General features: G+C 32.7%; 1 protein-coding gene across 2 annotated transcripts in view; it reads left to right on the top strand.

Moving 5' to 3' along the window:
- The window catches only part of LOC118181333 (uncharacterized), a 115,567-nt gene that overhangs the window by 68,914 nt on the left and 19,051 nt on the right, over positions 1–27,602 (top strand). Inside the window, exons 1-2 of one of the 2 annotated variants that reach the window (XM_035350450.2) lie at positions 16,838–16,856; positions 16,953–17,184. In XM_035350450.2, the coding sequence (XP_035206341.1) occupies positions 16,854–16,856; positions 16,953–17,184 (235 nt within the window). In that variant the 5' untranslated portion in view covers positions 16,838–16,853. Of the gene's footprint in view, positions 1–16,837; positions 16,857–16,952; positions 17,185–27,602 lie in introns of those variants that run through there. The other variant, XM_035350449.2, reaches the window with a different exon arrangement.

Here is a 27,602-nt window from a genome sequence, read left to right on the forward strand (position 1 = left end):
TACTAATTCAGAATTCAAACAACAAAAATCAGCGTTATATTTACAAAATTTTCACAGGACTAGTTTCGATGGTTTTACCGAACCATCATCTTCAACTGCAAAACCGCAAATGAACAAGATAGGAAATAATGATTAGATAAGATAAGAAAGCCTGGACAAGAATAAGCAAGTGGCGCCATTTGTTGGCTAAACCAGAACTAAAACATGATTTCTCTAAAAGCCAAATTTTCTCTAAAATCCAAATTTGCCTTCGGCTTTTAGAGAAATCATGTTTTAGTTCTGGTTTCGCCAACAAATGGCGCCACTTGCTTATTCTTGTCCAGGCTTTCTTATCTTATCTAATCATTATTTCCTATCTTGTTCATTTGCGGTTTTGCAGCTGAAGATGGTGGTTCGGTAAAACCATCGAAACTAGTCCTGTGAAAATTTTGTAAATATAACGCTGATTTTTGAATGGTTTGAATTCTGAATTAGTAATTTTCTGTTGGTTTGTTCGGGTACTTTATAGTTTTTAGAAATTTCACCAGTTGTCGAAAATCCCGGAGAAAGCATGCCTATAGCGTCTGTGTAGCAAAAGAAGCTCAAAATACACGGCGAGCCAAACGTCCGCTCGAGTGACTGGTTTTACAGAAAGAGAAGGGGAAGACCCTCCAACAACACCCGAAGTCTTCTTCCTCAAAATAGGGGCAAAGCTGTTCAGGTAATGTGGTGGGACTTTATCGAACAACCTATGGTAAAATACTGGTGTCCTTCCCACCTCTGTCTGTACGCCTCTTTTCGACAGTGCCGTTTCTAGCAGGGGTGAAGCGCATGAAAGTACACGGACGGCCAAAATCAGGGGCAGCCGGACTCACGATACCACGCCTAAATATTTTAAATTTATTGTAAATACTTGTCATATGTAAGTGCTTTTTATACAATTTATCAAATGAGTGAGTATGATGTATAATTTTTATTAATCATTGAGCATTTCTTTTTAAATTTGGAGGCGGTAAACTTAGGTACGCAGGCAGCCAATGGCCTAGGAACGGGTCTGGTTTTCGAAACGCAAATACCACAGTAACATTGATTGGACATCTAGCATATTGTAAAACGCAAAAAAACACTTTCTGTGATAAACTCGCCTTTCAAAATTGGAACTAATATCTGCCACGTGATGTACCGCAAGGACCGCAGATGTGAATTAATAAGTTTAAGACATTTTTCTATCGTCGCATGACTATCAAGAATATATGTGATCCATAACGTGGAAGTTACGCTACTTTAAACCGGATGAATCATTTTTAATAATCTTGTATACTGTGGATTTATTAAGAGTACAAGTCAGTAGGCTTATTAAAGATAATTTGATATTTTACAGTGGTTACAAGATTATAAATAAAATATTTGGTGTTGTAAAAGAGGGCTTGTTGTCATTTTTAAATATCATAGCCATTTTTACTTCCCAGATGATCGCTACATAAAAATAAGGGGAAGAAACCGCACAAAAACAAGGCATTTCTAAAACAAGTAACTTATTTACTTGCTTTACTTGGTAAAAATATTTCATCCATCACCTAACACGAAACAAATTGAAATCTGCTCATCAGATATTCCATACATGCATCTCTGGGAAGTCGACATACATCAAAGTGATAATCAATGTCGTGCCACGCATGTTATAACTTCTAGAGTTATGGAAACTGCTACAATAATTCACTGATAAATTTCTTTTAGCTTTTAGTGTGCAGGATACGACTGACACTAACGCAGTTGAATAAATTTTGTTAATCCTACCTCAGGCCATATGCAGCCTGAAGGCCATCAGTTGGCAGCCATTGCCTTATTCGATTGAAGCCTTATATAGTCAGACTATTAATTTTCATAGAAATATTTATCATTAGGCGTAGTTTAAATTATCTATAAATACAGTCAAATTCTGATCAACAGGGATAATACCGAAGACGGTGTCCACAGTTGATTCATAATCATAACATGCAGTTTAATCTAAAGATTCAGTTTATTTAAGTAGAAGAAGAAGAATGCGCTGTAAGTAACAGAAGAATAAATATCATTAGAAACGAAAGAAACTAATTTATGGATGGTATATACAAGAATATACAGGCAGTTTTAGCGCCAGGGTTACAAACTTGTAGGCAGAGTAGGTTGCACTCATACGACTCGGAATCGCATAGAAAATGCTTTCCTGATGCGTTAGACAGCGTTGGTCCGTGTTTTCTCGCAGAGAAGCTTCATTAAATACTGTAATGTAGAAGTAATAGGATGGATGATTATACAAATGCAAAAGTAGCTGATATACATCTGGTAAACAGGGCAACTTAAATGTTACATTTACCCAACAATGGATCAAGCGTGATCCATTGTTGATTAAGCGATCCAGCACCGATCGCTTGTTGCTTTTATTAATGTGCATTTATTATTAAAACGTATTTTCACTTGCGTGGTGTCTTTTCATATCTGGTGTTTTTTGTGTACATATCATTTCCGACTCTATATCGTTATGTCATTCCGAGTCATCTGGCTGCACTCTGCTCTTATACAAGCTTGTAACCCTAGCATTGAGATATTTATTTACTTGAGTTGTAATTTCGTTTTTAGTATCACAAAAAGTCCTTAGCTATTCAGGAAAGGGGCCACAAAATATTTCCCATAGCTATTTTTACCATGGAATGCATGATGCAGCTAAACCAAAACTGAAAGAGAGAAGGAATGACGAAAAAATTCACATAAACGTATGAGGAGACTCCAAAATCTCTGAAGTGCTTAGGGCAAATAAAGGTCTTGATCCGTCCCTCTCTTAGTCTTAATTCAGCCACTCTTCCAGCAAAGAGCTCTTTCAAATTAGGCATTATGCTTTGGTAAAATAGACAGTAAACAGAAGACCATCATGGAGCAGCCGCACCATTATTACAACTTTCGGCAATAGATGGATACCAGCTAATATCTGCTACACCAAGTCAAGGAGGTGGCTCGGTGGTCAGTGGTTATTGAGAATTTTTTACATAAGCTTTTACATGAATAATGAGAGTTTTACATTCGAGAATGTGTACAAAGAAACATATAAAACATGTATACAATTGTTACAGTAATACAATACAGTTGAGCAATTATACAGATGAATGTAATTAAAAATGTAAGAATGTAGATATAAAATGAAAATTTTTAAATATATAAAATTAAAAATAAACCAATGAAATCAGGATGAAACTTAGAATTTTGACAAATATTGCCTAGAATTAGTTATAAATAGTCAGTAAAGTTTTTATATAGTCAAAGAGAATTAGAAAAAGTCTAAATAATATATATAATAATTAAACAAAGTGAAGATAGACAGTGTGCTCTCTTGGTTAATTGAATTAGCAGACTGTGAATTAAACTTATGTTAATTCGCCTGTTAAATTTGTTGGCTGTAAATGAGAGAATCGGTGAAAGCGGGGATTGGAGGAGCTTTTTCATACAGCTTCCACGAAAAGGCAGTTGGTATTTTCCGAAATTAAACCTTCGTTTCATCCTTGAGCTGCAGAGTCGAAATCTGCAGTCAAAAATATCAAGGGCGATTTTTTTCAAGAATTCAACAATTATCTACGATGGATTCGCATACGCACATATATATATGGGAAAAAAAGAAAAAAAAAACACTAGATAAATTTTTTTCTGCCATTTTTGAAGGATAACGACTATTTGTGCCCGCCTTTGCTTCTGAAGACTAACACTAATCTAGTTTTTTTATTTGTTTTTGTACCTGTCTGTATTCATTCAGCTATTTGTGCAATGAGTTAGAAAAAATTTCACTACAGTTTTGCATAACGAATCATTAGCAAGAAATAGAAAAAATTTCACTACAGTTTTGCATAACGAATCATTAGCAAGAAACCTGCGATCATTATAAAATCAATCTATTACTTCGATTTATGCGTGCTTAAAGTTTCCTTTTTTCACCCGTCTTCCAGCCGATGTAAAATGGTTTTCGTTGGCGACTAAACGTGTGACTTGGCGTGAAATGTTCATTTGGTAACCCATTCGCTTTCCGAAACTAATGTCTGCGATCGAACTAACCCTGCGTAGCAAGTCATTTACTAGCGATACGCTTTTTTGTTGCACTTTTTTTTTTTTTTTTATTATTATTTATACAACTGGGAAGAAAGTTTTTGCGAGCAACTTTTTTAAAACTCAAATCATGTCCTCTTAAAGTGTGAAAAGAAATGTTAATGGCTCATAAAACGGGTTGCCATCTTCAAGTAATTACTGCCGTCAAAGAAAAACAGATGAAAAAAAAGTCAAATCAAACTCGTTTCGTTTTATTTCTGCTTTGGTATATATTTTTTCTGTTTGAGTAGGTCGAAAACGGCGTATTCTACTTCCATAGAGGTTATAAAAATCCTCAAAAGAAGGTACAATTATCTCTTTGGCAGATTGTTGAGTGTAGAGTTACATGTAAACGGTCTCAAAATGGTCTTGAACTGTTCCATGATCTTGAAGATGGTCACGATTTAGGATCCGCAGTTTCGTTTAAATGCTATCTAATCTGATCTCTCCCCACTGGTGATATAAAAGAGCATCTGGTGTGTCGTTCGCGTACAAAGTTATGAGGGTTATGTGACTCATGTACTAGGTTCGTCATTTACTCTTTTGGGGAAAATCAAGACTATTTTTAGTCTCTCCCAGAAGTCTGTTACTTAATATTTGAGTGCAAATGCTGATTGAATAATAATAATCTCTCATTACACAGAATGACCTTTAAAAGTATGACGTTATAACAGCTGTATTCGTGACGTATTAATTAAATTCTGCGTAGAAATGACACTCATTGTACAGACTTTGAAGTATGACACTCATTCTTCATAATTTTGAAGAGGAAAAAAAATCATTGGTAGACATAGAAAAAAAAAAACATTGGTAACTACTTGTTCTGTATACAAGTAATTTGGGAAAAAAATAGCTACCAGACTTTGTTTTTTATTTTTTAAGGATTGATCCCAGGCATATATTTCGAATTATAAAATTTCTTGAAATAGGGCAAATAATGGTATGGAAACAGTTATGTGAAGGTATTCTTTTTAACTTTTCACGCATCCTTTACAAAGGAAACGTTAGAGTTCATAAAATATTTACCATGCTTTAGTAAGTTAAAGCGGAGCAGTTCCATATCTCTGCATGCAAATCTTACTAAATAATCCAAAAAAACTTTCCTTGAACTTTGTAATGTTTCTACGGAAAGATAGCGGAAGAAACCTTACAGCCATGAAGAAAAAAACACACAAAGGAGATAGTTTAAATTTAGGTTTATTGCATTGTACCAAAGCACACTGCCTAAGAGAACAGAAAAGTGTCCTCTTAGCCCAGAAGATAAAAAATTAATTAAAACAATTCTGAACATTTTTTAACGTTTTGTGTGTTAACTTTATTTATTAAATGTCATGTTCTTTGCACTTAATCCATAAAATTCAACAGCTATATCACAAAGTAATTTAAAAAGAACATAGCTTCAGAATTTCATATACACTGTCTCGCGTGCCGGAGATAAAAATGTCCCCCCCCCGAACAGTGTTGTCACTGCTCCCTTTCAAATCGTTGAGTTTGTTAATCAAAAATTCATTAAAGGTTTACAAAATATGAAATAGATAATAAAATAAATTCAAAATTCCGAATTTGGTCTTCCAGATGCCCACATTCGAGTGCATGACTACGTTATTCAAAATTTGATGTCTCTAGGTACCGTTCTTTTTTTCACAGTACGAGAAACATACATACATTCATGCAGAATACTTATTATTTAATTTCTTTGAATGTAATGCAGGTCTCTAATATTTGGTGGCAACAAGCTGAAAAGTGAAACACCGTTTATAGTGAACCAACACAAAATGCCAAAACGAAATTAATAGCCCTTCTGGGCAAATGCCCCTTTTTAAGCTAAAAAAGTTACACACATGTACTCACACTTGAGTGAGTTACATGTGTCTTTGATCACGTGGAAAATGTGCAAATTAATTATATAGCCACAGTATAATTACTTTGAGCAGTGCACGTGCGCTCAGTGATAATAAGTATACATTTTTCTGCAAGTAATTTAACTAAATATTGAATTTTTGTACTGTTAGCCAGTTAGTAGCAAAATGAATGAAATATAAATCTAAAATGAATTTTTTTTTTGACATCTAGCTTTGAAATTCTCAGTCTTTTAAGTATACAGAGTTTTTAAATAGGTATGTCTTAAAAGCATTATATACAGTTCAAAGAGTATTCTTTCTTATATGAACATGAAAATGTTTTGGGAAGAAAATTTTATGGATATCGCAGGACCTGAATTCAGTTTTGATACCTTGTATAGTTGTTTGATCTGTATGGATCGAACATTGCCCTAGCTTTCAATCTTTCATCCAGACAACTTGGTAACGATTTGGTTGCCAGAAAGTATGTTTAGGAATAATTTGCTATATTTACGTATGCTTCGTATGTTATATATACATTGGAAGCCATGTAAAGTTATATACTCATTGGGTTAATTAATAAATAACGTGTTTTTTATGTTTCTTTTATTTTTCAAAAGTAAAGAAAACAAATTTCTTTTATAAAAATCTAAAATGTACTGTTCTTCATCCTCTGCTAGATCTGAATAGTTATAATGGAATTTTGTTCCACCAGGGTTTGCAGGACGTCTCTTAGTGAAGATATTGAGATGTTCCAAGGAAAGGCCACCGGCTCGTTATTTCTGAAACCACCGCTGACAGTGGCTTACGCTTTTTGTCTGATCTCCAGATACTGCGTTAACATTCCTATTAATAATTATTTAGTTGAACTCATAAAATAAAATATTCCGCATATACTCCTTTTCCATTTCCATTTAACTTTGATAAAGTTACTGTTAAAATCGAGCTGCACTCTTCAAAATTTACACTAAGAATAAGAATAAATTAAAATTACTACTGCGTGTATGCCTAGTTGATGCAGGTAGTTTACCCCTTCCTCTTAAAACAGTTTCTTTCACTGAAAAAAAAAAAAAAAAAAAAAAAAAAAAAAACGCATTAATCATGGAGTGATCCAAATGCCTTTTTCTCTTTCATGACACCGTAATAACTGTACTCATTTTGGGAATGAATCCGTAAATTTTGCGTTTCCTTTTTTATTGTTTGATCAGTAAATGTAAAATATATGCCAGTGAAATATTCGCCAAATAAAGTTTTTATAATGAATACCAATTATACATATATTTTAGAGTTATTTTTGTTTTAGCTGTGTAAATAAAGAATAATTTGGAGTTTATCGTGAAGCGTACCCCTAAAAATGACTATGTTTCCCGTAAGAAACTTCTGATATTATTTAGATAATCACTTATAATATAAAATTGGGGATTTAATCGATTTTTTAAACATAAATACAGAAATATCGATTTCGAAATATCTGCATTTAGCGAAATATTCACTCTGATGTTAAATAAAATTTACCTTTATTTCTTAGATTTTGGTAATGATAAATACAAACTTTAATAGAAAATCGATTTAGTGAAGTCATCACATGTCGTTTCACTCAAATGTTTTTCATTAATTTAATCTTCATTAGGTATGTAATCTATATAATAGAATATATAATCTGCAAGGATCTGGTATAAACGAGTAGTAAAAACGGAAAACATTCAGTGTAATAATTAACATAAATATAGAAAATGTCGTCGCTGGTTGCAGTTTCGTCGGAGCTTAATCCAACATTCAAGTGGATGAAACCTGCAATAAAATTTTTATTGATTTCTGCTGATTATTAATGTGAACTTCTTTTTTCAATTATTAATTTGCGCAAACCTATTATTTTTCTCAGTTAAGGTTTAATTCCATTGATATTTATAATAAAAATAGGGGAAAATATGTTGGATATAAGCTAAGTAGAACAACAGAAAATAGCAAAAAACTAAAGATGTATGAAAGAAACTGAAAGCAAATTTTTTTAACTACTTTAAGTATTTAATAATAATACCGTATAACATATTCGAGAATTAAAAATGATTAAATACATTGCACGGCCATTTTATTTTATCAGACATCTCTCATATATTGTTTATACAAAAATCTTTTATTTTTCTTCCCAGATTTCTTTCATTTTCATTATTTTTGTCTTACATTGTTTCATAATTAATGTATGTGAAGAAAGTTTGTTTCTTTACCCTAAGCTTGCAAGTAAGTGCACATCTGCTGTAGATCTGCTAGGCTTGGATCTTTATCTTCGGTTGACTGTGCTCAGAAAAAACAATGGCTGTTTACAAACCGTCCAGACACAAAAGTTTTCCCTCAACTTGCTGGCGACTAAACTTGTTTACAGTTAGCTAAATTTCTCCAGTTCTCACCGTTTCATACATGCGCATTCCTCTTCCATTTGTTTTTCATAATCAGTATTTCTTTTATTTCATATTTTCATCCCAACAGGTAGTGATAGTCAGAAATAATCAGCAATATGAAATATAATATCATAAGTAACATAGTTTACAACGTTAATTAACAATGTGGCAAAATTTTAAAGAGTTCAGTTCTGCGGCCAAAGTTAGATTTCGCCATCCTTTGTTTCGATAGTTTTTTTATTTGCTTCTTAAAATTTTGAAATAAAGATTTTAATTTCTTTCAAATAAAACTATTCATATAGAATGCTTTTTTAGTTTTTAATTTTTGGTACGTTTTCTGAATGAAATTCGAGTAGTAGGATTCTTCAATGAAATATTTCATTATTTATTAAGCCAAGCCATTGCAAATCTGCCGTTAATGATATACTCCTATTTGAGGAAAAGTAAAACTGACGCTGAATTCTCATGTTCATTTATCTTCCAGGACTTACTCGTGGCTGTACTGTGGGTAAAAAAAGTATTTGCACACCTACATTTATGTTTGCAATTCATAAAAAGAAGCATTAAGAAATAAAAAAATGGGTATTGCGAAATCAGAATAAGTTTAATCATCCAAAACAAACGGAAAAATTACATTAATATAAATAATAATGCTTTTTTGAAACAAAATTAAAATATCTCGTATCAAAAAAGTATTTGCACACCTGCATGAATACAAAAGAAATAAAATATATAAGCAAATTTCAAATAACTAGTATACATTTCTTTAGCATCTATTACTGCTTGTAATCTTGCTGGCATTGATTTAATTAAATTTTCTGTAACAGTAGGGTCAGTATTCGACCACTCTTCAATAAGGGCTTGTTTGCTTGAAATCTTCCTTTTTCTTATTTTTAAATCCAAAGAATTCCACAAATTGTCCAAAGGATTTAAGTCTGGTGATTGTGATGGAGTGGCAAGTTTTCTAGGTACATTATAAAGCAACCACATACGTGTTACGAATGTACGAATTACTGATACCCAATTTTATTGCACTTTGTGGCAAGTTATCTCGCAACACATCAATATAGGTTCGAGCTGTCATATTCCCATCAATGAAACACAAATTACCAACTCTTTTGCTAGCCATGCACCCCCAAATCATAACACAACCTTCTCCATGTTTAACTGTAGGTAACACATTTTTGGTATGAAAAGCAGTACAAGGTATTCTCCAAACTAATTTCCTGGCATCTGATTTAAAGATATTGAACTTACTCTCGTCGGAGAATATGACATTTTTCCAGAAATCAATTGCCTTATTGATATATTCCTTAGCGAATTCAAGTCTCTTCAGTCTATTTCGTTCAGTTATGAGAGGTTTTTTTTCCTTGGAGATCTTCCATAAATGTGTGCATCGTGCAGGACATTTCGAACACTTTGGGCACAGATTTGAACTCCAGATGTTGAAGCGACATAATTGGCTAAAGTAATTGCACTAAAAAATGTATCTTTCGATGCTGCTCTTATTTTCGAAGCTGCTCGCTTCATTCGCAGTGAAAGTTTCTTTGGGCGTCCAGAACGCAAGTTATTTGATGTAGATCCTCTTTCTTTATTACGTTTTATAACATACCGAACAGTAGAGAAGCAAACATTTACTTTTTTACCTATTTCTCGATAACTTAGGCCTTTTTCACGTAGAGAAAAAATTTGTTCTCGCAACGAAATCGGCAATTCAGATTTCTTAGGTGCCATTACAATTTGAAATCGACAATCAACTGATACGTTTCGACAACACCTCCTTTTATAGTCGTCTTACGTATGTTATTTACTGCGGGATGACAGTCAAATAATAGCACAAAAATGCAAATTTGCTAAAGTTGAGTTGAGTGTGCAAATACTTTTTTGACATAAGATATTTTAATATTGTTGCAAAAAATGTTTTTTATTAATATTATTGTATTTTTTGTAATTAATTTAAATGAATAAGCTTATTCTATTTTTTAAATGCCAATTTTTGTATTTCTTAATGCATTTTCTTATAAATTGTGAACAAAAATGTATGTGTGCAAATGCTTTTTGTACCCACTGTACATTTCGAGAGGATTTTAGCATCGTACAGTTTTCTTTTATAAAAATCCCCGCCAGTGGGCGAGTTGGAAAAGCCTCTGAATATTGGTTCGAATACAGCGAACGGCTGCATGCATGCTGGCTGCATGGGTCTTGGTTTTCCCCATGCGTAACGTGTATACGAGCCAGTTTTTCTTAGAAAGTCATCCACGAAGGCATCCCTCCCCTTAGGCAGATAGCCCTCGAGGCTTTGCCGTAATTACATAAGCCAAACCAACCTATTAGGCAGATCTTCCTAATGTACTTTGCCATATTTGAACAAATTACATCAACAGTTCTTGATTTTACTAAGAAACCTAATTATAAAAAATGCAAATGAATAAAAAAGTTATAAATACGATAAGCATAAATATACGATATTATAATAAATTAAAACAAACTACGAAACTTAGCAGTTTGGTTAAAAATGTGTAAAATGCACAATAAGATTTTAGACAATTACACTGTACATATACATACATCCGAACTACCATTAATGGACACTCCTCTTTAGAGGATACTTTCCACTAACGGACATTCCTGAATCTTCCGATTATTGAAGTTATAGACCAGGCATTCCTATTTAGTGCGCATTACCAGATAATTCACGTACCTTAAATATCCGCTAATGGGACATTTAGCTGTAAATGCAAAATATTATGAAAATAAATTGCAAAATAAGATAAAGAAAAGCTCATATTTAATAAAAATTATGGTACTTAGGTATTATCGCAACCACCTTAAAAGAAATAGCCAAATTTTCAAATGTCGCCAAACTCTGGCAACTATGCCCATAAGAGTTCTTTAGGTGATATCCATTATAAGCTGTAATTTAAAGATTCGTGGAATCAACTTTTCCTTCAATAAAACGCCGCAGGCTGCGCCAAGGTGGTTGCGCTAATACGTAAGCACCAAAATTATTTTTAAAATTCTGAAAAATGTCCAGTCAAAGTTATGAATAAAAAGTTAATATTTCATCCTGATTTATTCACTGCGTCTTTGAATGCACTAAATGTTGTTTGTTTACGTATAGTAGCATTTCGATTATTCGGTCAAAGCGGAACCTTAGTCTGTCGAATGTAGACTAATAATTAACTATTGAAGTTTCTTCTTTAAAATTAAATCGCTGAACAAAAACTACATTTTATTGCAACAGTTGGAGGTAAAAGAAAGCTGCGATTATTGGGAATTAAAATTTTAATAAATTTGTATTTTACGCATAATAATAGTATTATTTCATTGTCACTGCGTACAAAGATATAAAAATATATTGTATGGACTGTAGTACTTTTGAACGGGGGCACTTAAAATACTATCGAGATACATCTCCTCTCGAGGAGTTTTGCTTACATTTACGCGTTCTTTTCAAAGTTGTGTGATAAGAACTACATTCTTTCGTTTCCAGCTCCTCTCGAGTTTTAATGCGGTAGGGTAAAAGGGACTACATACACTCGGAGCCATCCCCCGGGAAGTTCTTCATCAAATTTGGGATGCAAATTCTCCGTGTAGGCTGGTGTAGAAATCAGTCGCTCCTTGCATCACGAGCAACGTTTTTCTGTAGTTAGATTTGTGGTGTGACCATTCCGGGTGAATGGATTAAGTTGCAAGAATCTGATTATTTGAAACAACAACATATTGCAGGAAATTACATTTGTGCGTTCTTTTCAAACCTCTGCTATAAGAATTACGTTCTTCCATTTTGCACTTAACATAGGATGCGCCAGTTAATGTAATCACATTTATCCGTGACGATTTTGATAACATTAAAAGGTGAGACATAATAAATATTCAAAATAGCACACAGAATTTAATTAATTTATCAGTAAATGTAATCAGTAATGCGTTAAATCAGTAAATATTTAACTATTTAGATACACTTACATGAGAAAATGGTTTGTTAAGTAGTATATCAAGTTGCATCTCATTTATGTTGTTTGCGTATGAGGGTATTGTAATGCGTCATATGTTAAACCAGATCAAGGCACTACTGTAGGGTAGAAATGAATATAATCCATAATCTATAATGTAAAATCAGGATATGTATAATCAAATGCAAGTGTTTAAATGTAATCAGGTACATAATGTAAACGGTCTTTGCTAAAGTAAGGCACAACATGCCAATTGTAATTCTTCATTGTATAATGTAATTGCCAATGTATAGGCTACTGTAGATAAAGGTGGACGGGGTGCTGTACTGATTAACCCAAATTGTAAAGGCACAGTGCCCACGTCCTCCGTCGCTTATCGCTTTAATTAATTTATTCTAAATATAAGTAGAAACATATAAGTACTTATTTTCACAGCATTTTAAATACGGAAAAATGTCGTTACTACTGGATTGTCTGCAAGTATTATGCAAAAGTTTATTTATGATTTATGTCTAACGTTTCTGGAAATATTTTGACTGTTGCTGTATAACTAATCTTATTCAGCATTTATAGGGAATTCACCAATTTCATCTTTACGTTATTCAGAAAATTTATTACATAATATGCTTGGATTTATTTCAGGAAACTCCCGGCAAATAACTTCTGTAATTTTTTGCCTGAAGAAGAGAAACCTGTGTCTCACATTTCTCGAAATCAACAAAGTTATTAAAAGTCTGCACCAAACTGAACAAAAGCTATAAGGGAGTTTAAATGCATAGCCTGATTTTAAATGGCTTTTTTGCTTGATTTTAAATAGTTGACTAGAATAAAAACGAAGTACTTTGTTGGCTTAATCCCTTACTTAATGGCATTTTTCAATCGTTTGAGAGTTTTTGAAATTTATTGACCTTATTTGGAGAATTTAGTTCCTTTTGAATAATTTGTACTGTCACGTTTTGATAACATTAACCGAATTTTTAATCTCAATAATCAATGTATTTTCCATGTTTTATTACACAAATGGGAGGGATTTCGACAATTCAATAACAATATCCGACAGATAATATTAACCGCGATCACATTAAGCGGCGTCTCTTGGAATTTTATCGACAGAAAAGTTACCCGCTCGAATAAAACACGTAAACTGCAGAATGGCTTACTGAAAGGCTTTTGGTTATCGGATAGTCGATTCACTTAGAAACCGATATACTACATTTCGGTATTTATTTCTGCTACATAGCAGAATTTCTGATTCATGTTTATTCTTCTCTGATCACGTCTCTATATTTAGGCAATGGATTTTGCGCCAAGAATTTTAGAAAAATGTTCAGAACAGTAGTTTTGATCTGGATTAAATTTTACATTTATAAATGGTGGGAGCTGCAAACATGAGTGATTAGTATCAGTCCTGTTTCATAACTTTGCTTCAGTTTCGAAAAATTAAAATACTAGATAGACGACTGTTAAAGGAGCTCTTTAACGGTATTAAATTTCAATTAAGATTCAGATTTGTACTAGATATCCCCTGCTGCACACCAGTATACAAACACGATATCAAAACATCGAGATTTGCACTAAAAAATAAAAGTAAATTATACTTTAAAAATAGACTATATAAAATTGTTATACTATACTACAACTAAAATAATCTTACTGTAATAAGCTGATTATTAATAATAATATCACTATAATAAACTGATAGTTACACTCAAATACTAAAATAAAGGTTCTTCCATTTAATTGGAAACTAAACTTTCATACTATATGTATAACTATCATTTGTTAGGTTCTGTAAACTGTACTTAGCAATTGAAGCTTTTTGGCTAAAACATCTGAGATGTTGAGCAGATAAAATAGAATATTGTATAATGGATGTATTTGAATTCATTTGGATTAACGGGAGAAAATTGGGGGGGGGGAGGATATTTATAGCTAGAACAAATTACAAAACCTTAAGAATGGAGAATAATTTTAGAGGAATTATCACATTCTCATCTGCTTGCTTTCATGGTGTAACTGGTTAGCACTTCCAGCTGTAGATTCTTACTTAGCATAAGCAATTCAAAGCATTTCTTCTCTCTAAACCGGGACTTCTAACCATGGTAACGAGTGCTGCGGAAAAGGGCGAATCGTCGAATTTGCTATAATTCCGTAATTTTCTCTGAGCGGTGGTCTCATGAACTTGATAGTCTCATAAACTTCATAATCATCATAAACTTGATAGACTTTACAGTCTGAAAGAAAATAAAAGCTTGGATATAATAGAGATAATTTTTCAAATGTTAATGTAAATCCAGTGTATCTAACAAATATCCAGACAAAAATTTGAAATAAAAATAAAAACAATGAGGAAACTGTTAAAAGCAATAGTTATAATGAGCAAGGTAATTTTCTTTATCGCATTTCAGCATTCACTTTCTCGTGTGCTTCCCACATTTCACATCTAGCGTCCTGTGGTTGACTTGCAAAAAGTCAAGATCCAAAATCTGATAGTTTAATTTATTTGTTGATAGCAAAGCACGCTAGAGCTACCTGCCTAAGCGAAGGGATGCTTTCGTGAGGGACCTTTTTAAAGAAAACTAGCTCGTATCCACATTACGCAGCCATGAAAGTGCCAATGCAGTTCGCAGAGTCACCTGGAATTGAGCGTAAGTCGAACTTAAGTTTAGCGATTTTACTACTCGGGCGTTCTGGTAAGCCCAAAATCTGAATTAAAATCTTCAGTGAATGTCTGCTACTTTTGCACCATCTTGAAACTGACAAATCGTTAAGTCGAGGACCGCTTTTCCCCGATAAGGTAATTTTGAAAATTTGAGAAGCTGAATAAAATTTCTAAGTAAAGGGTTTATGTTCTGCACCCCCCCCCATAAAAAACAAAAGTCAGTTTAAAGGAAGTGCATTTATTTAAAAGCATTTTCTGCGGTCCTGGATAAAAAGGAGTGACGTTGGTTTGTATAAAATTAGTGTTAAAATGCGCCGTAAACCTCCTTTAAACTTAACATGCAAATTTAAATATCACATATTTATTACAAGCGTACTTGGGTGTGGTGGGTATGCGTTATTTTTATGTAACGTCTCTTTAAATATTCAATAGTTTATCTTATGGTACCTGGAAACATAATTCCTGGTATGTAAAAGTAATTATTTCTTCATTGTTGACAGTTCTTACCCATTCTATTAGATTATAGTTAGTTACAAAGGACATGGATTTGTCTGTCTGGTTTAATATTTTTATTAATTTTGTATTATCAGTAAATAAACTTCTGTTGTTTTCTTCTGCGTGTGTTCACTTCTGTTGTTTAATATATGAGATTTCACAATGCCCAATACATTATGACAACGCCATTTTTTTTCAATCAACAATTTGCGAATATTATGTTTTATGATATTTGTGCCATAACTTAAAATAGCTTTTCTTTTGTTTATTTATTCAAATGCGAGTTTACGTTATTTCATTTCCGTTAAAAAGGAATATGAATAACGCACCAGAAAATCTATAAACAGAGCTAATTAATTTACAGTATTAGATAAAATGTATGTAAAGCTTGAGGATACAGATTTTATTAACTTTTATATGAATAAAAAAATGAGCTCAGTTAAGAATTTTTTCAATAAGAATAATCACTTTGTTTATGAATGCATTTATACATCAACAGCTTTTTTTCGCAGTTTGAAAATTAATAACAAAAGAAACCGATTGATTGATGAGCAACTATAATGCGTTACGAAGATAATTTCTAGCAAACTTTCCCCAAGGTTACACAATTTATCGGAATCGAAACGCCATCAAATGTAAGAAATAAAGATTATATAACTATTTACATACATATATATTTTTATTTATGCTTCGAAGAAAAATTTATAAAATAAGAGAAAAAGACTAGCTTGTCATTATTTATTCTCAAGTTTTGCCCTATTTGGCAAATTCTGTCTAAAAATCTTAAGTTTTCATAATTTGTTCATTTTTAGTTTAAAGTAAATTATTTAATGATTAATTAAACATGTTAGAACTATTTGAAATAAATGTCATTCTAACGATTTAACACATTTAGCTTTCAATATATTTGAATAATAAAATAAGCCAACAGACACCAACTTTAGTTTTCAAATGGAAAATAAACAGAAATATGATTTTTTTTTCTATTTGCGATATATTTAATTAGTGAAACTTAAAACTTATTTATTTTTTTTTTATTTTGTTAAAAAGAAAAAAAGAATTCTGGCCCGTCTGCTAGTTTTCAGATCGTGCATATGTCCCACATGCAATTTGAGTTTGAGACCAGTGAATTATGCTATTTTGAGAAAGTATTAGATCGTACTACGAGCAAAGTGGCATGAAAACACAATCTTAAGATACACGTGAAAAAAATTGAATACTTGGAAGCCATTATTAGTTTGTTTGGAATTATAAGCAATATTTTTAAATTATTACAAACTTTTATTTCCCTAAGGGAGAAAAACCGATATTTAAATTTTCTCAAAGGAAATTTCATCTGTTATAACTAATGAGCAAAAAAGAAAAGGAGACTTAACATACACATTAAAATACTGTTTTATAGCCAAAATGCCCTTTAATGGTGTGAATTTTTATGATTATCTGTTTTTTAAAAATTAAAAACGATAGTTTTTGCCTTTTCTAAATCATTCTAAACTGCAGTCTTTCTTTTTCATAGAACTTTTCTTCTTACCCTGTGACTCCATTATCAAAGGTGCCAGAACTGAAAGACAGAAAACAAGAAGTCGAGGACACTGAAAATCTGTTTCCTGAATCTGCTGCCGTTAAGTCTTACCAGGACTTTTACAGGATTTTCTACGGCACTCAGGAAGGAGTGAATCTTCTTCGAAAGAAATATGGACCTACTGGACTCAAGGAGGCAAGAGCGAAATTCGGAGGAGTCAATAGAGGTAAACATAGTAGAATTTTATCATTGTATTTGCACACAAATCTATTTCAAACCAAAAACCTGAATGTTAATTTGTACCATCGACAAATTTTAGATTTTATAATTGAAAAGCAATAAAAGATTTTTCAGAATTTTGAGTCAAATACAAGATCGAATACAATAATTTCTTAAATCAAATACAAGATTCAGTAGAAAAACTTTTCATAATATGATCCAGAAGTAACGAAGATAATAGAGATATCATGAATACTTTTTAATTGCGCGGTCGAATGTCGAAGGCGTTCTGTTTGTCATTTTTCATGTAGAACCATCGAATATGTTGGGTCATAATATGTTGGTGATGCTAGAAAACTTATTTATTGTTGTTGTTGTTATAGCTTAGTTGACTTAGAAAAAGGTCACCGAATTTTATCGCGGGAAAGGGTGCATAACTTCATCTGTCGTTAACATGGGCCTTGAGCACCATATACATATTGCGACTTTACCCAGCTACATGCCAATTCAGATAGACTGCAAACCGAAGAGGTCCCAGTCCATCGGCGTGCATTTGGAGTGATCTCATGCCGCATGGACACATATAAACATCCATGTCTTCTTCGGGATTTCTAGCCTGAATCCAATGATTTATACAGCAGCCAGAAGCACTGTATTGATCAGGGCGGCAAACTTAATTGTAACCATGTACAGCAACATGTAATCTGAAGTTGTAACCATGTACAGCAAACTTAGTTGTAACCATGTACAGTATATAAGTCCTTAAATATCATTTATAGTGCTGTGAAGCTGTAATGTTAGAAAGTATAAACTACAATCCTGTCAGCAACGGCATTCGTGGAAATCCTGAAGAAATCCTATAAACAAAAATTTTATATCATTATACGGTGACATTTAAGAACGTAATTTTTTTATCACTCTCGCTCATCCATTCTAAATAACGCCTTTGAATTCCATTTTATAGGATTTATAAACTAGAAATGTTATGTGAGTTTCAACGCAGAATTTAAGTCTTGAGGAAACACAACTGTAGCGGAATCTTCATTCGGGTGCCTTGTTCTTGAACGACCGTCTTCACTTCTTTGTTCAGATGGCTTAGTTTAATAAAACTAGAGTTTGTTTAGTGTGTCTTAGTCGATTATTTCTATACATATTATCCCTCATTTCTTTAAGACAGTCGTTCATCCTTGAAATACGTCCAGCTTGGTAGATGTCCTGCATGGGTGCGAAAAATTTGTTTGGTATACGATACTTGTTTGGAATACCACTGCGCGCGCTGTACTTATACACCTCTTTCGAGATAATTCTGCAACTGCGCATGAGCGTAAGCACGCCTGTTATTCCTTTTCAGCATAAAACCCGTGCAAAAATTATGAAATTTCAAGTGATTTTGTGATTTTCCGCGTACATTTTTCTAAATTATTTACAATGTATTTTAAGAACGTTAATGAGAAAAGTCGAGCAACAAATAAAATTGTTAGAATCACTAAGGAATGAAAAGAGATTATTAAAAGTTGGAAGATTGTATATATATCCGGGACTGTGCTTTTGCGTACCGTATGCAGAATACTGCAGTGCCTACGATTGTGTAAAACAAAAGCACTATTAAATCGGCTAACATTGCGAATGGTCTGAAATCGATTTATAAAAAATGATAAAAGAAATTAGAACATAAAATTAGTAAAGCAGCAACCTTTTTGGCTAGATTTTAGTCAATATTCACCTTTTTGGCTAGATTTTAGTCAATATTCACCTTTTTGGCTAGATTTTAGTCAATATTCACCTTTTTGGCTAGATTTTAGTCAATATTTTATCGTTTTCGAAATCAAACAAATACAGGTTGCTCTTCATCAGGATCAAAGAAATTTGCAACAAAGGTAAAGACATGGTTGTATTTTTATCCCAAAAGGAGTAAAGCGAACGAGAAGGTGGCGCCATCTGTATAAATAATAAATAATAAATAAAACTGATAAAGTAAGTTTAATCGAAATTTAAAAGCGTTAGAAAGGCCTGAATAGGAATTAGTCATTAACTAAACAAGATAAACCTTTGTGAATGTGAAAAGCTCAAGCTTTCCAAGCTTCCTTCAAGCTTTTTGCGAAATTTTGCAGACTGAAAGTCAAAATTATGGTTAAATTTCTAGCTATGATTAGCTATTGAAGACTTGCTAATTTCACCTTCACGGACATAAGCTTCGTATTCCTTGATGCGAAATTTGAACGCTGTTTTAGTTTGCTCCATGTATCTCAAATGACACTGACTAGTTATGCTATAACTTCCCGAAGAATTAAAGTCAGAAATGGAATATTTAAGAATCGAACAATGGATTCTATTGATAGGCAAAAAAAGGAACATGTTGAAGATGTTGAACATGTTGAAAAACTGCTTTTTGATGTGGAAAGAGATAAAGTTTATGCACAGTTTCATGTACAATGCTTCATTTATGTACGGTATATATTTTAACCAATGCATATGTATTTTAGTACTGAACAGTGTTGTAATAATAACATATAATTTTATAATTATTCCTTTATTTCTTTTTGGGAAGTTCATTAAAAAAGGTGCAAAAATTATGCTGTTGGAAATAATAGTCACGGAATTATTGTATTTTATGGAAGAAAACGTGATCTTCCATTTGGCCAGTCCACTGATACTGTATAGGATGTTTTGTCTATTGACGTCTCTTTGCGAGACTTTTTTTTAACCAATCCTCTAAAACAAATCTACAGTTAAAATAAACACTTATTTATTTATTCTTGGAATAAAGCTTGGGGATATTACACACTAAATCTTTTCAAAATAGCCATTCTGTACTTTCTTTTTTTAATTCCACTACTTTTATTCCAAATACCTGCATTTTATTGTGCTTTAGAAATTCTCATTTATCAAAATACCCCACAAAGCCAACTTAAAAGCACCCGACCATTATCCTATCTTTATCCTATTTTTAAAAAAACGGTTTGAAATGCCGTAGCTTCACTTACTCCTCATACAAATGGACATTTTATTTTCTTAACGGAAGGGAAGTTCTTTTCAAAGCAACATAAAACGTTTAGCAAGACTTTTTTCTTCTTTTGTAATTCTACTTTAATTTTTTTTATTTATTTTTATTTTTTTATGTAGGTCTTGGTATCATCCTATGCACCATGATAGTATCAGCTCTTAGTTCAAGGCCAGGAAAAGGAATTCAGTTTTAAAAAGAGACTCATTTCTTCTCTAGCAATGTAAAAAAATGTATAATGGAAAGGAAAGGGATGGGAAAAATGCGAGTGGTGAATTGTGTGTATGTACGATATGGTAAACAGAAAACGAATTACCAAAACTTATTTACAGAAATATACCGATCTAGAAAATGTCTTAACATTAATTAACGCAGGTAGCAGAGTTAAGTAATTGAGGCGACATATGTAATATGTTCTTTACACATTCTGTTCGGGGTGTTTTAGATAGATAGCGCCCCTATATACAAAATTTTTAGTGGTGTTGTGTAACGCTTTGAAATACGTCCAGTATGGTATACGTGCATCGACATATATCATATTGGATGCGAAGTTTTTGCTTGTATTTGTCCAGCTTGGAGGCAAAAATTTTGGTTTCGTATACAACATTTGTTTATAATACTATTCAAGTTCGAGGAGTTACAAGGAAAAGATCATATCATTACGAACATGTTTGACATAATTAAAGCATTCAAATGTCAACTAGTTCTTTGGGAAAAACAACTTAAAAATGAAGATTTGACGCACTTCCCGACGTGCAGCATGAATAAATCAAGTTTAGATTATACTTGTTCGTATCAAAAATACGCAGAAAAAATTGCAAATTTAACAACTGAATTTGAAACGAGGTTTAATGATTTTAGTTCCCTCGAAGACAAATTTTTTTTTGTTTTCTTCGATTTTCTCAATAAGTATTGACTCAGTACCCAGCCATATGCAAATGGAGGTGATCGAGATTCAATGCAACTCAAATTTGAAAGCAAAATTCATTGAAGTGGGCGTGCCTGAATTTTACAAATATTTACCAGCCAGGTTTGAAAATACTCGAAAATTCGCATATGAAATTATTTCCATGTTTGGTAGCACTTATCGGTGCCAGCAGTTATTTTCAGTCATGAAAGGTAATAAGTATGTTTATTATTCGAAATAAATCTACGTTTCTATGAATATTGATTTTTTTTTTTTTTTTTTTTTTTTTTTTTTTCGGCCCGCCTAAAGTTAAACCTTGTTTGTTTGGCCCAAGTGTACCTATGAGTTTGACATCCCTGGTTTTCGGTATTATTTCATCCAATGTATTTCAGTATTATACAGGTCTATAAAAATAGGAAGAGGATTTCCTTATAAGAATTCATTAATTATTTTCCTTTTATTTCTTGCTGGAAAATTTCATTTGGTATACATGCAAAGATCTGAAACGAATTAATGGCGTATTCCTAAGTAACACTGTATATGAGGCTTTTATTAAACGTCAGTTTTGGTTATATGACATCTTTCAGTAAAAATACGCGAAGCTGTAATTTTAATACGGTCATCTGCAAAGAAAGATAAACTATAGTCTGTTACTTACGCCTTTCAAGGTCTTTCGGATAATCTCCCATGAGAGTCATTACCCCACCGCACTTGTTTTATCCATCTCATATGAGATTGTAGGTCAAGTCAGGCTTCATTCGTCCGCTTTCCTCAAAGATAAGCAGAAGTTAAGTGGGAATAAACACAAACAATTACTCGATCATCTATTGCAACTATCTTTACCATAGTTACGAGACTAGCCGGCAAAGAAGAAATGCCCCTGAAGTGTCCGTCCTAAAGTAAAAGAGTATAGTAAGATTTGTTTCCGAATCTTCTACAAGAAGATAGAAAATCCGGTTTGAAACTACCGAGAAAACTGATCCTATAGTAGTACATATAAACAGGTCCTGAAAGAAAATGTCGAAGTTATGTGGCTTGCCTTCCTTTTGCGCAAAGTTATTAAAACTATGCAATTTCATTCGCTGAAAGACGAGTTTAAAGATAAGTGTAAAACCTATATATTATTTATTATTTTTTTAAAATTATCAGTTCTCTGAATGAATATTTCCTTCATAATTATAAACTCAAATCTGATCTGAAATGCGTCTTTTCAGAATCTGCATTCGCAAATTTATATTTTGATAATCCATCCATATCTATGTTGTTGAAATTTGAAGATAGTATAAAATTCCTGGTAAAAATTATTAATTAATGTTTTAACACATAATTTTGAGAATATGATGATCAAGTTCCTTTTTCTACTATTTTGCTTCGGAAACTTTCATTGTGGACTTTCTTTTTTTTATCTTCTGCGGAGCTAGTGTAATAATATATTTGATTTTTGTTAATATAATGTGTTTAAATTATCAAAACTTTCATCTGAAAATGTCACAAATGTAAATCACTCTTAAACTGTAACCACGGTTTGCAACAAGTCATTTAAAGAGTATTTCATATAGCAGAAAGACCCTGCAACATTTTTAAACACATTGCATATGCTCATTTGAGACAAAGAGGCTTTTATTTATTTAATTCTTGCTTTCATTCATGAAAACTCTCCAAAGCAAGAATTGCATTCTGTTACTTTCATATAAATTTCACTAGATATAAAGAAAAACACATAACTCACTCGGTATGACCATTTACTAATATTTAACCAACTACAAGCATAACGACATGGTTAGTAAACAAATAATACAGCGCGCTGTGGGGCATTTATCACTTCAAGGCCAAAGGCTGAAAATTATTTGTCAGCTCTCTCATATTTATTTCCGTTTTACAAAACGAATTTTACGCCATGTTCGTCTTGGTGTAAAGTGTCTATGGCAGGTTCATAAGCATAAGAAAAAAAATTGTTTTAGGCATTAGAAACATCTCCATTAGCTTCTTTTTTCTTATTTTTTTAACCCTCCAGCCTATTGGGTTGCTTTTCGTACATGACACTACCTAGGCGTTTTGTTCAACTATGCCGCCTGGACAGTGCTGCCATTTCAAAAGACGTAAGATTCTTGTCATTTAAACATGGCGCTGAGTTAGAACTTACAAATTACTCAAAGGTGCCTTTTATGTACTTACGAAGTCTTTAATTTATTTTTTCAGAATAAAACTCTACCCTGCTTAACTAATTGAACAAAATAAAAGTTATGAACCTAAGACTTTTATATCATTTTTTATTTTCACCTTATTTTGGTAATATCTTTAATTAATATAATATAGATTCTAATTCATAAGATGCGAGATGAATTAAAACATTATTTACAGAACAACATTATTTACGGAGTGACAGAGCTTGGCGCATAAGAGATGACCGTCGCAGTGACCAATTTTAATATTACTCTGTAATTTCGTTGACAGAACCTTTTATTAAACATACGCAGGATAGTCATTAAAAAAAACACTTCCTCAATATATGAAATCCTAACGCCCTATCCACTCAGCCAATCAGAATGAAATTTCAAATTTTGTCATTTGAAGGTACGCGCTCGAGATAGTGATGACAAAAGACAGAGTAGACAGATGTCTTGTTTTGCACCCGCTAAGTCCTTCTGCGTCGATGGCAGAAAGGCTCTCACGGTTACGGTTACAGTGAAAAAATTTAAAAATTTAAACATTTTTCCTGCCCAAATTATCACCGCATTAAAAAAGCACAAATGGTGTAGGAACGATATACGTATGATGAAACTGCCGGCGTGAAACAATTGCAGAGAAGAGCATTCTAAAGGATTAATGACAACACAAGAGAGGACAGGGGGGGAACTTTTATTTGAATTACAAGTTTTCAACCCTCCCACTTTTGCAGACGATAACGTATTGCATGCGGGAGATTATTGACAAGAATGGCGAACATAATGTCGCACGACTAATCTATACACATTCATGTTTTATGACACCTTTCAATACAGACAAATCTCATGAATTTGATGTGTACACTTTAGATTTCAGGTAATCCTAGAAGTAGTAATCTATCGGAGTGAGGTCGGGGAATCGTGGTACCACAAAACTGTAAAGCTACGGGAGATGACTCTTATCTCGAAACGTTGCACACGTTAAAAACTTATAATTCCAATAAAAGTTTTTTTACCTCTCTTCTCTTGTGTTGTGACTGATATCTTTGCAAATGTTTTACGCCAGCAATTTTCGTCATGCGTGTATCATTCGAACGTCAGTTATGATTTTCTAATGCGCTGTTCAAAAGTGGATGTTGCCGTTCGAAAATTTTGATATGTTTACATTGTAACCGTGAGAGTTCTACTAAGAACATATAGTGAATTTGAGTTTCAGAAAGCTGCGCCTTCTTATACTCTGTATCAGGTGAAGAACATCGGTAAAACTAAACGACGAAAGTAAAAGTCAAGTGGCCGCCATCTGTCGACGAATAAGGTGAGTTTCTGGTCGAAGGTCCAAATCATTGAACTGCAGAATCTAGTATGAGTAAAAAATGTTAAGGACGGAGAATTTCAGATGGATATTTGTGCTTTTCTCTGGGAAATGGAGAACATCTAAAAGAGTTGATGCAGTTGAGAACTGGATAGAAGAAATTTCTGGCAAGTTTTTGAATATAATCTTGAATTTTATCTACTTTGAGATCACGGTGGATATACGAATTTGAAATGAACCGCGCGTTGATAATCTCTCTGAGTGCTTTGTTTTGAAGAACTTGGATGTGTTGAAGTTGAATTTTGGCAGCTTGGTTTAAACCATGGCAGTCTCGAGCGCATGCCTTCAAATAACAATATCTAAAATTTCGTTTCGATTGGTCCAGCGGAAAGACCGCTTGGTGTTGATATATCGGGGAAGTTTTTTATGGCCACCATGTATAAATAGCACCTGTTCGTTTTGGACTACATCGGTACTATTATAGTTTGGAAATGTATTCAAAAATAGTCGGAACAGCAGGCAACAAGGAAGTTGACAACATAGAAGGCAGAGACAGAAATGCTTCTAAAGTTATTATTGGCTGAAGCTTTATGTAACTTATCTGTGTCATGAACTTTATGGAAGAACATATGACATGGATTAATTCTGAAATGACGCTGCTTAAAAAATTTATTGTAAGTAGTAACTGTTTTTAGGACAGAAAGTTGAAATATTCAAATGAAAATAGATAATTAAGAAACTATAGCAAACTGAAGTCTAAATTTTGCTTTACATATTTTTCACATTACATACATAATTCATACTTTCATGTAATTAATGCGATTTATAGTAATGTATAAATATTTGAGCAGTTTTTTCTAATTAGTAAAAGATATTTTCAGTGTCATGTATTTTACATAGCTCAATACAAAAAAAATTACGTGTTCGACACCTAAAAATATGTCAGTTTGCCATCGAGTGGAAGAATTAAGGTAAGAATTTGTTTTCTGTTCGGCTAGAAGAGATTATTGTCCTGCCTTTGCTTATCAGTGGACAATTTGTTAAAGCCAATTATCTGCAGGTGCTGTTCATAGACATGATTACTGCATGAAAGTGTTTCCTTCTTCCATGAGTAATATAAATACGAGCCACCTCAAAAAGTCTTCATGCAGATATTTTTGTTCAACCAAATAGAGTGAAACCTTGGTTACCGAATTTAATTCGCTTCTGAAAGCCGTTCGTCAACCAAAAAGTTTATAAATTAAACCTATTTTACCCTTAGGAAATAATTAAAGTGAATTAATTCGTTCTTGGACAGCGATGGTTGCTTATTTAAATTTCACAGTAGTATTTTATGCACAAGTTCACATCAAAAAAACTAAAGAAAACTAATAAATCTAAGATAAAAATGATAAACACAATATTAAGCAGATATAAAACAGACAGAAACTTAGATTGATTTTACTGTCATCTTTATGAAGAGGAGAGAAGGACAAGGATGAAAATGATGAGGAACAGAAAGGGAAGAGATATTATTGTATGAATTGAAAAGAAAAAAAAAAAAACACACCAGACAGCTCTTACTGGGATATCTTCATTTATCTTTTCTTTATCTCTTATTGTCTTCCAATTTTCCTTGAGACTCAATGGGCCTCCATTTCACTAAAATTTGTCCAATGTCATTTATTGTTGTCAACGTTTTAAAAATGTTTCTAATATATGACATTATCATTAAAACTTCTGTGGTTATATTATTATTAAAAATACGTATGCTGTAGATTGCTACTGCTTTATTAAGGCGATATCATTGCATGAAATTGTAACGTTTATTTTGTAACGTTTCACGTTACAAAATGTGAATTAATGTGACACAAATTTCATGAATTAAAGAACTTGGTTCAACTTTCGTTACTTCCCTCTTCCTCTATAATACTTCCTCCACAATCGTATTTGTTCCTGTTTCTAAAATTATTCAGTTCTTCTTGCTGAACTTATTTGTATAGTCCTGTAATAATTTTCCAAGTCTTCATTGTTTACTTAAAAGCTCTTGGTTCTGCTTAGTAACACAGTATAACTGACCATAGTTGCTTAGGTCTACAACAGTTGCTTAGCTTAAAATTACATTATATGCTAAACTAAAATCTGAACACCGACATGATACTACAGTTTCTTTTTAAGCTTATGTTTCTTATATTATTTATTCATTTATTAAAACTTTATTGATAAACTGTTGGAGGTGTTAGACTGTAAATCTGGAAGTTTTGGATATGTATGGCTAATATGAAAATAATATGTAAAGATTTGAATAATGCAGAATGCTAAATATTTTAATAAGATAAATTCAATATTCTAAGAAATTTAGAAACTGATCAAAAGTGAGTAATAATTGGAGGTAATATTCTCTATTTTAGGCCTTAATAATCTGTGTAGTTCTTTATACTCTCATACCCAATTAAAATGCAGAACGATAACACTTCTACACCACAAGAAGAAATACTGTATCTTCTGCTTAGGACACATTGCCAAACGTTTATGTATAGAACCATGATTCTTTCATGATATATAAATTTAAGAAAAGATTTCCCTAACACGCTGTAGCATATCCCTAAGAAAAAGCAGGGTAACATTGAATGTGTGTACCCTGGACAGGAAAATTAATTAACTCTTATATCACCAATAACAAAACTATTCTGAAGTGTTTGTAGAAATAAATCACGTTTTTTGACGTGAACAAATTTAACGCGTGAAGGGTTCTGAGAAGGAGTTGATGTGTTTCGGTAACATTTCTTGGAATATCACCCTCAAGCTTCTCAAGACTGAGGTCAGGACAGTCAGACTTCCATCTGGTGAATATCCTATCCTTCAACGAAATTCAATATTGATCAAATTACCAATAAAACTGGATTCCGGCCTTAGAATTCTTAAGTGGGATGCAAGGATCTCGCCGAAGATATGTAATGGCAGGTGTACACGTAGCCAGCATGATATAATCATACTGTGACTCCCGTGACTCAAGCACGTCATCTCAAAACATGCGACGTATGTGGCACAGACATATAAA

This window comes from Stegodyphus dumicola, chromosome 7 (assembly GCF_044657685.1).
Source record: "Stegodyphus dumicola isolate Sdum_Otavi_A_Nest chromosome 7, ASM4465768v1".
NCBI lineage: Eukaryota > Metazoa > Arthropoda > Arachnida > Araneae > Eresidae > Stegodyphus > Stegodyphus dumicola.